This window comes from Stylophora pistillata, chromosome 3 (assembly GCF_964205215.1).
Source record: "Stylophora pistillata chromosome 3, jaStyPist1.2, whole genome shotgun sequence".
In the NCBI taxonomy this organism is placed as follows: Eukaryota; Metazoa; Cnidaria; class Anthozoa; order Scleractinia; family Pocilloporidae; genus Stylophora; species Stylophora pistillata.
The window spans coordinates 32442268-32458535 of record NC_142521.1 but is presented as its reverse complement, the minus strand read 5'-3'; the positions used below and the strand labels follow the sequence as shown (position 1 = coordinate 32458535).

The 16268-nt window shown below is 38.4% G+C and overlaps 1 protein-coding gene across 4 annotated transcripts in view; it reads right to left on the bottom strand.

Moving 5' to 3' along the window:
• Nucleotides 1-287: 287 nt before the first annotated feature.
• Nucleotides 288-16268, bottom strand: part of LOC111340569 (uncharacterized) — a 42098-nt gene continuing 26117 nt past the window's right edge. For 3 of the 4 annotated variants that reach the window (XM_088754383.1, XM_088754384.1, XM_022947426.2), the window contains 10 exons: nucleotides 15429-15842; nucleotides 12064-12262; nucleotides 11527-11888; nucleotides 10965-11188; nucleotides 9330-9619; nucleotides 8801-9127; nucleotides 8334-8463; nucleotides 7915-7939; nucleotides 7323-7412; nucleotides 288-1830 (listed from right to left, as the gene is read on the bottom strand). In XM_088754383.1, the coding sequence (XP_088610509.1) occupies nucleotides 1541-1830; nucleotides 7323-7412; nucleotides 7915-7939; nucleotides 8334-8463; nucleotides 8801-9127; nucleotides 9330-9619; nucleotides 10965-11188; nucleotides 11527-11888; nucleotides 12064-12262; nucleotides 15429-15842 (2351 nt within the window). In that variant the 3' untranslated portion in view covers nucleotides 288-1540. Of the gene's footprint in view, nucleotides 1831-7322; nucleotides 7413-7914; nucleotides 7995-8333; nucleotides 8464-8800; nucleotides 9128-9329; nucleotides 9620-10964; nucleotides 11189-11526; nucleotides 11889-12063; nucleotides 12263-15428; nucleotides 15843-16268 lie in introns of all 4 variants that reach the window. The other variant, XR_015999022.1, reaches the window with a different exon arrangement.

The window sequence follows — 16268 nt, the reverse complement described above, 5'->3', positions numbered from 1 at the left end:
TTGTTTGTCTTACAATCATTCCAAGTGACTTCATCGTGAGACAAACGATCACATTTCTCTTTTAAGTATCACAAAGGTGTTTGAAAAGGTAGAGTAATGAAGAACTAATAAGGTGAACATGCTTCAAGCAAACTATCTGACTAAAACGAACCCCTAGGGAAGGAAAGGCTATAGCCTTTAGGGAAAATAGGTAGATACAAAAGCCATGCTAACCATAACGTTAGGACTATTAGTCCGCCCGTGCACCAATGGGATTATCATCATCACCATCATCATCATCATCATCATCATAATCATGTCATCGTTTATCATTATTGTTATTACATAAAAACATACACTTAAAGTCAGACTGGCCCGCATATAGCTATGCTAGTCTAGGCGGGCTAGTCCATCAATAGCTACAGTCCATCATTAGCTTATTACTATTAATATTAGTAAAATTAAAAAGAAAAGTAGGAAAAGAATGTGATTTAATAGATGATATTTGTTTGTTTGTTTGTTCCTCTCTCTTCCCTCCCCCCTACTACTACTACTTGACATTTTAATTTCGCTTAAATAAGATTTTGTGAACCTCAATGAAAGAGTCTTCATCTTCGAGTACACCTAATAGTTTATTTTTAATTCTGAGTTTGAAGGATTTCTTTGGTAGCCCTCTCAGAGAGTTAGGTATCTCATTCCACAGTTTAGCACCAATCCTTGAAAAAGAAAATTTTTGGATTTCAAGTCTTGAAGCTTTTATGTAAAAATTATCTGAAGTAGATGAGCGTGTGTTATAAGAATGGATACTAGACGTTTTCGTAAATAAATTACGTATATTAATTGGGGCAGTAGCAGTGCTAACGTCGTGCATCAATTCGGATAAAGTTTCGTAGAACAAAAAGTTCAGAGGCAAAATCTTAGCATTAATAAACAGTGGAATGGTATGTTAATTTTTGTTTGCGAAGTACCTGAAACGTAATGCACATTTTTGTAACATTAAGATATCATTTAGATAAGACTTACAGGCCTGGCCCCAGACAGATAATCCATAAGTAATATAAGGACAGATTAAAGACTGATAAATATTTAATAAGGTGTGGGGAGGTACAAAGTGTCTTAATTGTGCGAGAAGACCTACAGTTTTACTAATCTTCAGAGTGATATATTCAATATGGATCTTCCAAGAAAGATTAGGGTAAATTAATATTTCTAGACACTTAGCGTAATCTTTGCAGACTAAGGGGACGTTCATATTCTCCTCATTGTCAAATATGCATATTTTAGGTTGAAAAGATAGTCTTTTTGGACATGGACGAAATATAACGAAATTTGATTTTTTTTATGTTAAGGTTTAATTTGTTTGATGTTAGCCAAACATACACTGATTAAAAAAGGAGTGCAGTATGTGAAAGAAGACATCCGGCCATGGAACCAGTAACGCTTTGAATCTAATAATAGCATAGTTTCTAAAAAGGGGGAAGCACAAGTAGGAGTTTGACTTAAATATAGCTGTCAGTGTATGAAATACGTATCACCAGAATATAAATTGCAACGAAGTATATTAAAAGGTACTTGTTCCTGCTCGACAAAATTCCTCAGCCAAATCCTTGCGATCTATCCTACACAAAGCCGAAAATAAAGCATGATAGGTTGCTTTTTTGTGTTTTTTCTGTTTCCAATGTCGCAACATTTGATAAGCCTTTTCCTCCAGTTCCTCATTTTCCTTATGGATCTGTGTTATTGTAGACTCATCCATGTCCAATAGGTAACGCCCAAGTGGTTTCCACTTGACAAGCTTTTGCGAGAGGTCAAGCAACTCTTCTAAAGAGGGACAGCCTTTTTTTACCCCATCTGCCGAAAAAACATCTACAGGTAAGTGAACTTGTTATTTCATTTCTTAGGTCTGTTTTCATACTAAGCAGAATGTCAGGTTGGTAAATGTACCTGTCATCAGGTTGAGTGTGAGCTGAGGGTTACTATCTTGACGTACTCAAGATTTAGTAGCTGATTAAAAAGAACTCCTCTCCTCTCTACGGAACAGACATACTCTTCATTTCCGGAAGTGAATGGATATCATGGTAAGGCTTGAAAATTCAACTAGAGAATGTTTTACCATACCGTCACTCACTTTCGGTCGCTTGGTAGCCCGAGCACCAAACCACAACGACTTTCTCTTACACACTGAACGTTCTAGGACAACGCACCAATTCCATTCCGCCTCGCATACTTTCCACGTAAATAAATATCCACGAAATTTGCTCGCGCTGAAATAACAGTTTGGCGTGTTGGATGATAAATAACTTATTAGACGTTTCTCGAGAACTAATTGATAGAGAATTTGATATAAGAACAGAGAGGTATCACAATTTCTTATGATCATTTTTACTTTCTAGCTTTATTTAATTTTTGTAAACAGCGCCTTTGAATCTTGTAGAAAAGGCGCTATATATGGATTATTATTATTATTATTATTGTTATTATTATTATCAACACCTAATTAATCGCTTCATATTATGGTGTAATTGGTCGAACATGACGATCAGAGTTGACAAATGTTCTACTTTTGGAATACGGAAACTGTGCTTTAAATCTGTCCATTTACCCAAGCTGTTGATCAATGGAGTTCTAATTCCCTGTATGGAAATTGGTGAATCATTTCGTTACTTAGGTCGCTTCTTTGACTTCAACATGTCTAATAACCAACACAAATCTGAATTGTCTTCTCTTTTACAAATCTTGATGAATGACATCGATATAAAGCCACTGCATCCTAAACACAAAATTCTTCTGTACAGCCGCTATGTCCTATCGAAGTTGTCATGGCATTTCACCATAGCAAATATATCCAAAACCTGGATAACGCAACATCTCGACTCTGTAGTGAATGGCTACATCCGAAAATGGCTTGATATTCCGATATCTGGAACACTGAGCAATGTTTTCCTAGAAAGCAATAAATTTAGTCTTAATATTTGTCCTCCCCCCTATCAAATTTACTCAGTGCCAGTCAGTTCTCCGAAATTCATTAAAAGAGTCCCCAAATGATTCCTTGAAAGCTCTCTGGAAATCGTCAGGCTGTCACACTAATATTCAATATGATGTGTACAAATCCACTAAGGAAGTTCTTAAGAATTTCCGTTCTAATCAAGAGGATAAACTGCAACACCACCTAACATCTCAAGGTTTCTTCTTCTCAAATGTTATGAAGTATTCATTGTCATCTGTTAATTCTATTTGGTCAGTGGCCCAGTCCCATCTACCGAAGAACATTTACAACTTTACCATCCACTACATCAACAACTCTCTTCCTACACGTAAGAATTTGGTAAGATGGGGATTATCACAAAGTCCTGATTGTTCCGTTTGCCTTAATCCTGAATCACTCCTTCATGTTGTCGCTGGTTATCAACAATGCCTTGATCGCTTTACCTGGAGACACGACTCAATCCTTAACTTCATTTCCAAGACCCTTCAACCTGTAATTAATGTTAGCTCCTCAATCTATGCAGATGTTACTGGTTTTCTAAATCCCTCAATAATAACTGGTGGAAATTATCGCCCAGATCTTCTTTTCCTAACCCAGTCCAAGTGCCTATATGTTCTAGAACTAACAGTTGGTTCCGAATCTAACTTGTACAACAATGCAGTACGTAAAAAAGAAAAATATCGGAACTTGATTAACGAAATGAGTTGAACTTTCAGATGTGTGAAATTTGTAAATCTCTCCATGAGCTCCCTTGGCGTTTTCTCAGGTGAATGCTCTACGTTCTTAGACCTGATGAATGACATAGGCATTGCCAAAAAGCAGCAACTTTACATAATCAAGACAATGATAAATATAGCTATTAGAGCAACATATTACGTCTTTTGTTGTAGAAATAGGAGTTGGGATAACCCTGATTTGATGCACTTTTGATTTTTGTGTGTGTGTTGAATAAGCCAATCTCAAGCAGCATTTGTAAATTGCCTATACGTAGTGAGATTTACAATTGTACATTTAAAAACACAAATAAAGTTTCCATTATTATTATTATTATCATTTCGGTGTGTCGTATCGCTGAGTATTTTTACTCGTTATTGGTAATTGACTCGCCCAATAGTTCCAAACTGGTGGTTAGCTAAAATTGCAGAGACGTCAAATGAAAATCAGAAAGGTGGGACATCCATATTATTTACGCCAGTCTGGTTGCTGTATCTATCATTATAATGACAGCATCGTCGTTGCTGGTCTACTACCTTCTCCTAATATATCCGAAACCCTACACAACAAAATGACCACAACCATAATCAAGACTCCTGTGTCGTTTTTCGATACTACCCCAGCTAGTTGTATTCTCAATCGATTCTCTAGAGATGTTGGTTGCATGGAAGACGTGCTACCGCCGCTGTTTTTGGAAGCCACTGAATTTTCCCTATTCGCCGTAAGTGCTGTTTTGGTCCCTGCTACAACAACCTGCTGGCTTTTTCTTGGCCCTTCTCCCAGTCATCGTGATATTTGGTTAATACCCGCGTTATCAATTGCAGTCCTCACGAGAACTGAAACGGATCAAGGCATTGAAGTGCAGCCCCGTTTACTCGAACATCACCGAGTGACGCAGAGATTCGGTACGATCGTATTGGAGGTTGCAAATTAGAAGTCGAGAGTAAAGAGTTTGAAAATTTTCTGGCAGTGAAAATGGTCGTTATGGCTTTAGAGGTCTGAGCTGTAGTAGCTCAAAAAAGTCTTTGGTAGAAAATTTGATATAAGAACAGAGAGGTATCAGGACGAGAACACACAAGCTTTTATTTTGGTGATATCATGTACCCGCTGGTTGAGTATTCGCTTGGATCTGATGTCCAGTTCGATTGTTGCAATAACTGCCATTTTGGTCGTAGAAAATCCTGGTAAGTATGCGCAAGCTACTATTTTTTAAATAAAAAACTATTTGTTAAAACATCGTAGGAACAGTGCTTGTTACAGTTTTCTCATTTAAGATGGGTTTAGAAGGATGAAGTGCCTTTAAATTCCTCTCTGCTGGTTCAACTCTCCTTGGGTCTGTCATGATATGAAAAATGGTACTCAAGGCTAACTTGCGCAATCTTTTGTGCCCCACCGTAAAAATTAATCCCAGCATTCTCCAAACCATCCAATTTCAAACATCACTATTTATCTCAGATACTTTATTTTTCTCAGCACTGGCTGGACTGGCTGTAACATACGCTCTGCAGTCCCTGGATGGCACACAATATTGTGTGACCAACCTCAGAGGTGGAAAATCTGATGACATCAGTTGAGCGGGTGATGTCTTATACCAAGATAAGGTCTGAACCTCGCTATAGCATTGAAACCCGTCCCCCTCAGTCATGGCCCGATAAAGGAAGCCTGAAAGTAAGTCATCTCTCCTTAGCTTACTATGAAGGCGGACCTTCCGTATTAAAGGACATCACCTTAAACGCCTCTGAGAAAGCAAAGATTAAAGTTGTAGGTCGAACTGAAGTCGGAAAGTCATTGTTGGTTTCAGCTCTGTTCCGTATGCCGGAAACCTCAGGGAAGGTAGCAATATCAAACGATGCAAATTGCCTTTAGTTCCCTACAATCGAGTCATATTGATTTAAATTTTGGGAAAAGTTCTCAAGCCTCAGGTTCCTTGTGACAGCAATACTCCAGTTCTATTCAGTCTTCCCGTTCTCTAGCTACGAAAGTTGCTATGAAACGAAAAATATTTTTGAGCACGCGGATTTTCTCATAACGTATCTATATACCTGCAGCACAGTAGAGTATTTGCATTGAATCAACATTTTGCGGGGGACTTTGGCCAGACTGCATTGAGCAGTGTGCAATTTTTGAAAGGAAATTTTGAAAATGCCCCCAATATCAGAATCAAGGCCGACCACAACAGAACATGAAAACATGAACATGAAATTTAGTCTCTGGCTTTAATTTATGGATAATCTAAAACTTAACGATGACAAAACCCGCTAAAAAAATACTACTAACGTTGATATCGGGCGATAAATATAAACCTTATTATAGGAAATTAACAATGCATGATGACAACGCGAAGAAAACTTAAGTTAGACTAAATTAACGCGAATTTTTAAAAAATTAGATTTACATGCATTAAAAGCGTACTTTTTGATGAGCATCTTGCTTTATTTACTGCTATTTTCATAATTTTGCAAACTCGAACTTTACATTTCTGAACGCTAAACTGCGTTTTGGCCTCTGTCAATAAAACCTTCCAAGACAAGTCCACGGATGTTTCTAAGTTTTTGTTAAAGCCAAAAATTTGGTTTTGAAGCTTAACTAGCCCCTATTAATTCAAAAGATATTTCAAAGCCTCCGTGAAATCACCAAGAGCTGCTCACTCGTTTGATTGACGGAAACCAAACCGCAGTTTGTTGCAGGTACACAAACGTGCTGCACTTTCAAAATCTCAACACACATGTCTCATGGAGAAAAAGAAGCATTTACAGCAGTTAGCTTTTAGGAAATAAAGGTGCTTTAAAATAACAATGTTGTAAAATAACGTGCATTAAATTTACATCGACATTAATCAAGATACATTAAATCAACGCGAATTTTTTAAAATTGCGTTATCAAAGTGCATTGTTAATTTGCTGCAATAAGGTATATCTTATTATTAAAAACTAGATCATTGGATAATGCAATTCAAGACTTTTTATTGGCTTAGCCATTATGGTATATCAGCCAATATACCATAATCTACAAATATGGCAAGCGTACGTGTCAGCTTAAAATTAAAAGGGAGCTAAAAATTTTACAAAATTTAATAAAATCTCATAAAATTTAATAATTTAATTTAACGTTTTTAATAAAACAATTACTCCACTCGCGCTTGTTGGATATGAGATGATTATAGCCAACTCGGCGCTACGCGCCGCGTTGGCTATCTATCATCTCATATCCAACGCGCGATCGTGGAATAATTGTTAATTAGACGTTTTGTTGTGCAACATCGCTGAGTATTTTTACTCGTTGTTTTCTATTTTGACTCACCCTTCGGGCTCGTGAAAATACGGCACAACTCGTAAAAATACTCAGCGATACTACACAATAAAACTCCATAGGAGATTTATTATCCAACACGCCAAATTGTTATTTTAGTGCGGGCGAATTTCGTGAACATTTCTGGAGTACAAATATCGTGTGATATTTGTACTCCAGAAATACATGTGGAGGGTAATACAAACAGGCAGTTGGGACTCACTCAAAGGTGACCGCGACTGCTCTCATAACAAGGTTACCTCTTAATACGGTGCCGCTTAACACAGGTTTGACTGTATGGGACCTCATTTACAACATTCACCATACATCAGCGTTTTATAAGGTTAAAAAATACCTTTGATCTTTTTTGGCCGTTTAGGAGTTGGACCACCATGAGAAGACGAAATCTTCATATTTTCTGAACTATCGCCTGCCTCTGACGTTCCTGTAGACAAAAATAAAAGCTACATGCTCATATTTCTCTTTTCAAAAGAGAAAGAAACGGTGGTGTATTCTGAATTCTTACAGCATGCCTACAGATTCGTTGACATGCAGAATTGTAGAATTCCAGCCCACACTATGTATTTACTTCTATCATAGATCTTAAATTTGCCATTTACGAGATTGTCACTTTTTTTCACCATGAATATGGTTAGAAAGAAAGTATTCATGGTTTCGAGCTTTACTTTGGATGCATTGGAGTAAATAACCTAGATGAAAACACAACAGGCGACTTCAGGCGGGAATTGACTGCAAGACTCAAGTCGTTTCTTATAACTATTGGTCATCTCTCACAGTTCAGAAAACAAAGAAATCCGAATGGTCAACCTATTTGAATTTTTAATCTACACCTGTGCAGACCGCCATTCTTCGCTATTAACTTTCCATTGTCCGTACTGCTAACCGGAAATCATCTCTAATCAAACTGAATTTCCAAAAAGACTTACCACGTGCATCTTGTAAAACCTGAGTCTAAAGTATGAGGAAAGAGAAAATTTGAAACTGTTACGTAATAACTTGAGAGGACCTGAAAAATTACCAATTTTTTACTATGAATTTTTTACATGAATTTTTGTAACAGGACTACATCTAAAGGCGAATAGATGAATTGAAAAAAGAAATCCTGTCTAAGAGGTTACCAGGGGGGCATGAAGATAGGGAAATAAGCAAGAAAAAAAGGAAAAACTATGGGGAAGCGAGGAAAGAAAAGGAATATGGTTCCAGCCATAAATAGGATGCGACTTAATTCACTAGTTCTCCGTTTGAACTGATACTATTCTTGATAGATTCAGCCCCTGCTCCTGTGCTTTTTCATTAAGTAAATGGTTTGAGTTTAATGTTATGTTATATCGCAGTTAAATCTTACTTTTTGAGGTGTAACAATTGTCATGTTCCGCAGACATTTTGAGCCATCCTCGTTAAAGAACTTAACTTGGACATCTCCTCGATTTCTTTGCACAATGACTTCGCTTTCGTACTTCTCTGAGCGATTAAACCTTGAACGCAAATAAATGTATTATTTCTTAAATAAAATCAACGTCACCCTTAGCAAACAGCGTTGACCGTGAACATCTGACTTCTATCTCGAATTAAATTGGACCCAAAAAATCCGATCATTGCAAGTTACGTAAATGTTTGTACAAGTGCTTGAGCTGTCTAGTTGACTCCAATTACCTTCCTACTGTTAAAATCTCCCTATAGTAAGCTCAAATTAGATTTGAGTAGCGTACATTTAGGAAAAACTTCAAAGGTAATAGGCGAAATATAAATCTAATTAAAACTTCTCAAGTTAGTAAGCACTTATGTTGTAAGAGATACTTCACATAATATTACCTCAAAATTAATTCGTCAGCTAATGTTTCTTTACGAAGTTTGAGACCCCTATAAGGCCTTGCAGTTATTCTTTCATCGTCACAGAGCTTCTCGTTAGAGCTTCCACATCCATAAAGGGAGACTGAGTATGTAGAAAACCATTCCTGTCTGACTCGTTTCTCCAAATGACTAGGATAACAACAAAATCTCAATTGAGAATTTCTACTAAACTCGTCGACTCTACACAAGCACGCAGCGAATCCGGCTGTTCTTGGCTTCGAATCAGCGTGATGATATAGACGAGACTGCCTTCTTAAACGTTTTCTTTCCTTTCGCGATACCAAAAACCTGCAAAGAAATGATTCGTTATGTCAGCGTTAGCTCTTTGTTCTTCAAGTTTGGTGTAGCAATGAGACTCATAAGTGCTTTCTCGCTTTCTTTTAAACAAATAAAAAATCCGCAGATTGTCATATTATTTTTAAAAAGACTCTCGTTCTGTTTTGATAAGTAATGCCCATTTGGGATAGTAAATTGAAACCTTTTAACACACCGAGTAAAATGTCTGACTTGAAATGTCACCACTCTATCATTTAGTTCCGCTGGTCTTGGCAGCTCCTTTGTTATATCTTTCCAACCTGTTGTTCCGTCGTCAGAATTTGCTGACACCACTATATCACAGGTTGAGAAATCTACATATTGTTCCTCGTTTGCGCTAAGCGACATGGGGAGTGTAATTTCTGCTGGTTCTAATAGTTGAATAGCACTGGAACATGTGATGTGCAATACAGGTCCTGCCAAGACTCCACTTTCTTCCAACCATTCTTGTGGGATTTCTTGTACCTTTAAAATAAAGTAATCTGAACAAAATTATTTACTCTTTGAGTTCTTTCCTGTAGAAAATTGTTCCGCTGCAAAAAGAAAAAAAAAATTGAAAGGGCAAAGAAAAGAAAAAAAAATAGAAAGAAAAAACAAGACACTTTGGTTTGAAATTTGGTCAGGAGTAGCAATAGTCAAGGCCCGGACCGCAAGCTATCCTGTTATAAAGCATAAGGGAGCCATAATTGCGCAAACCAAGTCTATGAGTAAAATGAGATTGCTCGACGAATCCCATCAATGTCTAGCAGTTCAAGTAAAGTTTCAACATTAGCAAACTAGTTTAGTTACCAAAGGCCCCCATAGTAGTCCGTGTTTATTGCAAACAAAATTAATATTGTAAAAAAGGGTAAATTCTGTTTACGAGTGCAACCACATCACTATTTTGATAAGCTGTGCTAGAAACTTCGCCTTTTTCCGGAAAATTCTGTTTCGTTATTTTAGGGATATCTCATCATCAGCGTCTAGAATGTTCTTACTGCTAAAAATAGTGTTTTAGAAATAGGTATGACGTAATCGACTACTCTAAATAAGGTTCAAGATTGTGAGATTTAGAAAGGTTTTTAGAAGTTTAAGATACCACTTTAAAGTTAGTAGACCAATAAAGTGCTTTAAGTGGAAAACAGAAATCTTCTCTTGACTTCGTGACAACGAGGCAGGTGGCCCATCAGGCCGGTGCTTAACGCCAGTTTCCGTAGCATGAAGTGACTAGGAGTATTTCTACTCCACCCTGGATAGGATGGTAGTCTATCCCAGTGTTACCCCCCAGCATTAAATTCCCTGATACCCACTTAAACATCTGGGTGAAGAAATGCACTGAGATAGTGTTGTGCTTAATAACACAACACATGTCCCCGGCCTGGGCTTGAAACCGGACCACTCGATCCGGAGTCGAGTGCACAAACCTTGAGGCCACCGCGCCTCCCAGATAACAAAATTGTTATAGATGTGAAAATCTCCAGAGTCAAAGAAACGTGTATTTAACGTGGCATTTAACTATTTCTTCAACCTTTGTCAAATGGCCGATCATTAGGCAGATTGAAGTATGATTTGACAACAAGCAACGCTGCCATTGATACTATGGTGGTGCTGATACCCAGAAACACAAACACACAACGTAGTAGCATCTTAATTTAAAACAGAGCAATTGCTTTTAACAAGATCACTTTGCAACAAAGCCGTAATCTAAATGCTGCGGGCAACTACTGAGCTTTACCGTAACCATCAGACGTGCAATAGAGTAGTTAAAAAAAAACCTCCCGAGCTTTACTTTGATGCTTGGTTCAGTCTATTTACTAATTTAAAAGCATACCTTTAGGGTTAATTGCAAGTTCCCTTTAGTCACAATTTCGGCTGGAATTGTAACTTGTACGTCTGGATACTCCGGGATTCTACAGGTGAACTTCTGATTACGTGAATGGTCGATCAAGTATGTGTGCGACTTGAGTCTGTAGAGAACAGCATAGGTGGAACAGCGTGTCACTCTGGCCTCAGCGTACGGCACTCTAAGCCTTGACAAGAGGTTTTCTTCGACATCTGGAGGAAACAAAGGCGTTTTCACGAAGGGAAATATAATCAGTACGTCTTCGTTAACATTGCACTTTAAAAGGACGAGATGCCTACTATGTGAAAGATAATTAGCCAGCAGCAAAGACTTATTTAGTTCAAAGCATCATGATTTGAAGCTCTCAACGTAGAATATGTCAGGTGCAAAGGACTTTTCGTGGAAGCAATGAGCAAAAATCACAAAAACGTAGAAAACCGTTTTTGGTTTTAAAGGAAACGTATGTATCAACGATGATAAAATGGAAAAGACGGCGATTGAGAGAAAACATTCCTCGGAATTAAATACATGTTTTAACCTTCATTATTACCTGAGTTCTCCCAAACGTTTGTTGTCTCCAAATCTTTCCATTCCCTTTTAGTCGAATCAACTAGCTCGCTAATTACAACTTCATATCCCTCAAGTTTAGCAGCACTATGTGAGAGGGCAACTGTTACTGTTTCATCAAATTCTCCAGTGAAACTAGTGCCTGATAATTCACTATATGACAGCTGTATCACATCGCTAACCAACTCCTCGTTCTTCGCCAAAGGCAGAAGTTCCATTGTTGAACCCAAAAGGGTACATTTGAACAATATGGCTGTCGGAACAGCGTTTGGGGCAAATGCTATACATGCGGCAGCTTGGATTTCTTGAAGCTTCCAAAGTGACCCACTCTTGTCAACTAAACAACTAAAATGAAAAAGGAAATGAAAAAGGGAATGAAAAAGAAGATAAACAAGGGGAGAAAATGAGAAGATGTATGTATTCGTTGTCGATGTCACGAGGTGGCAACAAGATTGGATAGATTAAGTCAAAATGAATCATTTGTCATGCAGTTAAAACTCGTGATGTTTAAGAAACTTACCTCTCAGATTCGTTTGAAGTAGATTGTAGCATGTTTTGTGACAAAGCATTTGGCCCGATTTTCATTTCCTCCTGCTGTTGCAGATCCTCAAGCTTACTGTCTGTCTCGGCCTGTGATTCACACTCCATGGGGTCTGATTCAGACTCAAGTCCAAAAGGACCTTGAGAAACTACCCTTGGGAGAAAGCACTCCGAATGTCCTGGGTTAGATGAATAATATCATGAGTGACAAATTACTCCTTAATTTTGGCGCGAAATTTCAGCGTTAATTTTTAATTTCACATGTGATATTACAAAATTGCCATGGTAACATCTCTTGTATCTCGATCAGAGCCATGATGACGTCGAGATTTAAGACGGTGACCCTTGAAGAAGTTACGAAATTAAAAGAAGCGGCCGAAAATTATTAACAGGCACGAAGAATTCGAAAGGTATATTTTTTGAAGAAACTCAGAAAATTACGAACTTTAACAATGATGTATGCTTTAAACAAAAACTAGATTCTTCTTGATGTTCTCGGTTTTCGATAAAATAAACCATTAAAAACAATTACGGTTGTGAACGTAATTTGTCACCCATGCTATTAAAAGGCAATCAAATGGTTTTCTCGTGACATTAGGAAATAATTTCACTTGCGTCTTGTCAAAATTCTGATAATTTCCCCCGCCTAAAGGCTCGGGAAATTATCAGAATTTTGACAAAACGCGCGTGAAATTATTTCCTAATTTCACTTCTCGCCATTTGATTACACATACTAATTTAATTCTAGCTACTTCAGAAACTGTAAAACAGGCAGTTAATAGGTTTTACTAAGAGAGATGGTAATTTGAGCTTGGTGATGGAGTCAAGAGAAATCTTTTTCTCGATGTCAGAGGCATGGGACTGGACGTGTGTCGCATTTGGATCTAGCAATATCCTAAGTCTCGATCATAAAGTCTCTGTGGCTAAGTGATGGGGCGTAAGAGTGAGAAATCTGCAGCTCTGATGTTCGATTCCACACGGGGACTCAGAATTTTTCCTTTTCGTTTCGTCTGTTCTGGTTGTGGTCTACTCTATTATAAACAAATTTATCATACGAACCGTAAGGCCCGTTCACTCAATCCTATCATTAGAAAACCAAAATGAAAGTTGAAGTATGTAGGACCAATTCGGATGGGGTGAGCTGTCCGACCCTGCATGACTCGGTTGCAGGTCATGAATTCCAATTGTGGAATCAAATTTGAAATAAAACAAAAATTAAATTTGTGCCGCGTTTACGGATTAACATAGACAACCAAAACCTAACGATAAAAGTCCGACGTTTCGGCAACATCTTGGCGCCATTGTCAAGGAAAACTAAATTAAATATGCGATTTCAAGAGTAACTAAGAGCCCAGAGTCACTAATTTGCATAGGTCAGGCAAAGACCTTGGCGCGAATTGAGTCTGATTGTACGTTCAAACAAGCTCGTAGTTGTTTAATGAGTAACATCTCATTAAAAAGACAATCAAACTTGTTATGGCATATTTTCAACACCTTAAAACAATTGTGAAAGTCATCCGGATCCGGAATCCTGCCCGCGTGTCTATTATCGTAGTGTTTACTTTACAGTCGTAGATTTTAACCGCAATGAATTTTAACTGTTAAAATCTACGACTACAAACACCACTCGGGTTGTCATACCCTTTAAAGACCAGGAATCAGCTAATATCGTGAAGACACAGTTAAAAGACCACAGTGTGAAACTCCAGACCATTGTCCAACCAGTGTTTACGAGCTGCAAGATTGCCCAGGAGTTCCCGACAAGCGAACCAAAGCCTCAACTCATTGATCAACAGTGCGTTGTGTACAACTTTAAGTGTGACCAGTGCGATGCTGGTTATGTCGGATACACCCGTGGCCACCTCTTCGTACACGTTGATGGACATAGAAGCAAGACCTCGTCAGTGCGTAAACACTGCATAGGTCTTTGGCTGACCTATGCAAATTAGTGACTCTGGATTCTTAGTTACTCTTGAAATCGCATATTTAATTTAGTTTTCCATGACAATGGCTCCAAGATGTCGCCGAAACGTCGGACTTTTATCGTTAGTCTTTGGCTGTTTATGTTTATCGAAATCATTGTTGTTTACGGATTAATTGTCATTTTCTTTCTCTGAATCGAGGAGATGAAAGGAATAGGTTTTGTTGTATAATATTTTTAAGCTTTCCAGAACGTGATGGGATGAGATAAAATGACAAGAGTCGAGAACAGACAAGACGACCAAGTAGGCATGCGATGAGATACTTTGACTGGGTTTTTGCTGTCACTGACGGAAAAATATTTGGCTCCACGTGGTCCTAAATTACGGACCTCACCGCCCTCGGTCTGTAATTTTGACACCCTGTCAATATGTAGCTAGCCCTCCATCGGCTATTGCGATACATTGTTTGGCTTGCAGTGGTTCCTGTTCCTCTCGCATGTAAGTAGAGAGCTTAGGAATGTTTCCAGTCAAATCAAGTGAAGCGTACCCTTAAAAACTACATCAATGAATCGATGATCCCAATTTTGAACCCGATAAACGTATTTTTTTTCAAAAGGCGCGGAACTTTGTTTGAATTAGAAGTCGATTTTTGATTTGAACACGATCTGCGCTACTTCATTAATGTAATCTTGAGGAGTACGCTTCACTTGTTTCGACTGTAACTTGAGAGTCGGAATTGGACCGCCGCCCAGTTAGCCCAATGGATAGTGTGGTGGACTGTTGTGCGGGAGGTGGAGGGTTCGAGCCCCGGCCGGACCAACACTCAAGGTCTTAAAATAATTGAGAAGAATTTGCTACCTTTCTATAACATCAAGAAATGGTTAGATATTCTAGTTTTCTCGGACAGGGACGATTAAATGGAGGTCCCGTCTCCTGCAGGGTTGGGGGCAGGAGACGTTAATACCCCACACACGAGATTACTGTGTGATGGATGTCCTCCCCTGGGGTGGGATAGGTGGGAAGGCGAGATCGATGGACTGTTGCGGCTGCCAGAGGCGCCCGATATGGTGACGTCTGTTCTCAACCTTAAACTGCACCCATAATTCAGCCTCACTGGCTGCAAGTGGTCAGAAATACTATATTACTAAATTGAGACGGTTGGGTCATACCCCAGACCTTTTCAGAATTACTTTCGGATCTGACACTCGAAAGTTAAAAAGTACACTTGTGTCAGCATGCTTTTTCACAAAATCTTACACAATCGTCTAATGTTTTTGCTCTCACAGATCATAGAGATGACGTCAGAAATGTTCAGAACTAAAGGGCTATACAAGTGACAGGACTATTATAAGAACACAAGGGATAAAAGGAAACCGCTTGAGTATATAAATAGCAACTTGGTAAAGGAAAACTTTCAACTTACCACATACGAAATAATCTCTATCAGCTCTGTATTCCTCTTCAGAAATAGCTATTTTGAGTATCATCTCAGTTAAGCCAAATTCCATCAAAATCTCTTCTGTCACAAGATACTTTTGCGCCATCTCATTCAACAGGCCAATGCGATAGCCATCCCACAGTGCGTCAAGGCTTTCTAATGATCTGCAGCGCGCAATAGCTATCAAGCTGCCCTCGTTATAGCGTGTACTTACAACCCTCATTGGCATCAGATCTTCTTTACTAAAATGATCTTCTTTACTAAAACGATCTTCTTTACTAACAGGAGGTGAGGTTCTCATATAGTTCGCGGCGAGTAAATATGAAAGGAGCATCGGGTCTTCTGTAACACGTCCGCGCCGAAGTACAATCTCTGATTTTGATGTAGTGGACATTTTTGCTAAAGGCACAAAAAAAAAAATAATAATAATAAAAATTAAATAGCCTCAAGCTTCACAATTGATAAGACGAATAGTACTTATTAACATATAAACGACGACTTGTCTTCTTTCCTTGTTACCGTGCTGGTTATTTGAAAGTTCTTCGCCGGTTTCAATTTTTTTAGGTATATTTCTAAGGACCGTTGAAGGCAGAAGGCAAAAGGCGACAGGAACTCGCAGATGATTACGAAGATGCATCATATCCAGAAATTTCGGACAACATGGCTGCCAGCACGTTCGCGAGCATGCGCAGATAACACAACAAGAGATTGAAAATGGCGGCAGAACATAAAAGAAATATGTGGGAAATTTTTTTACTTTCCTGTTTTTTGTAATTTTCAGCTACATTTTCATCGAACAAGAAATGATAGGCCCAATGGAAGCCC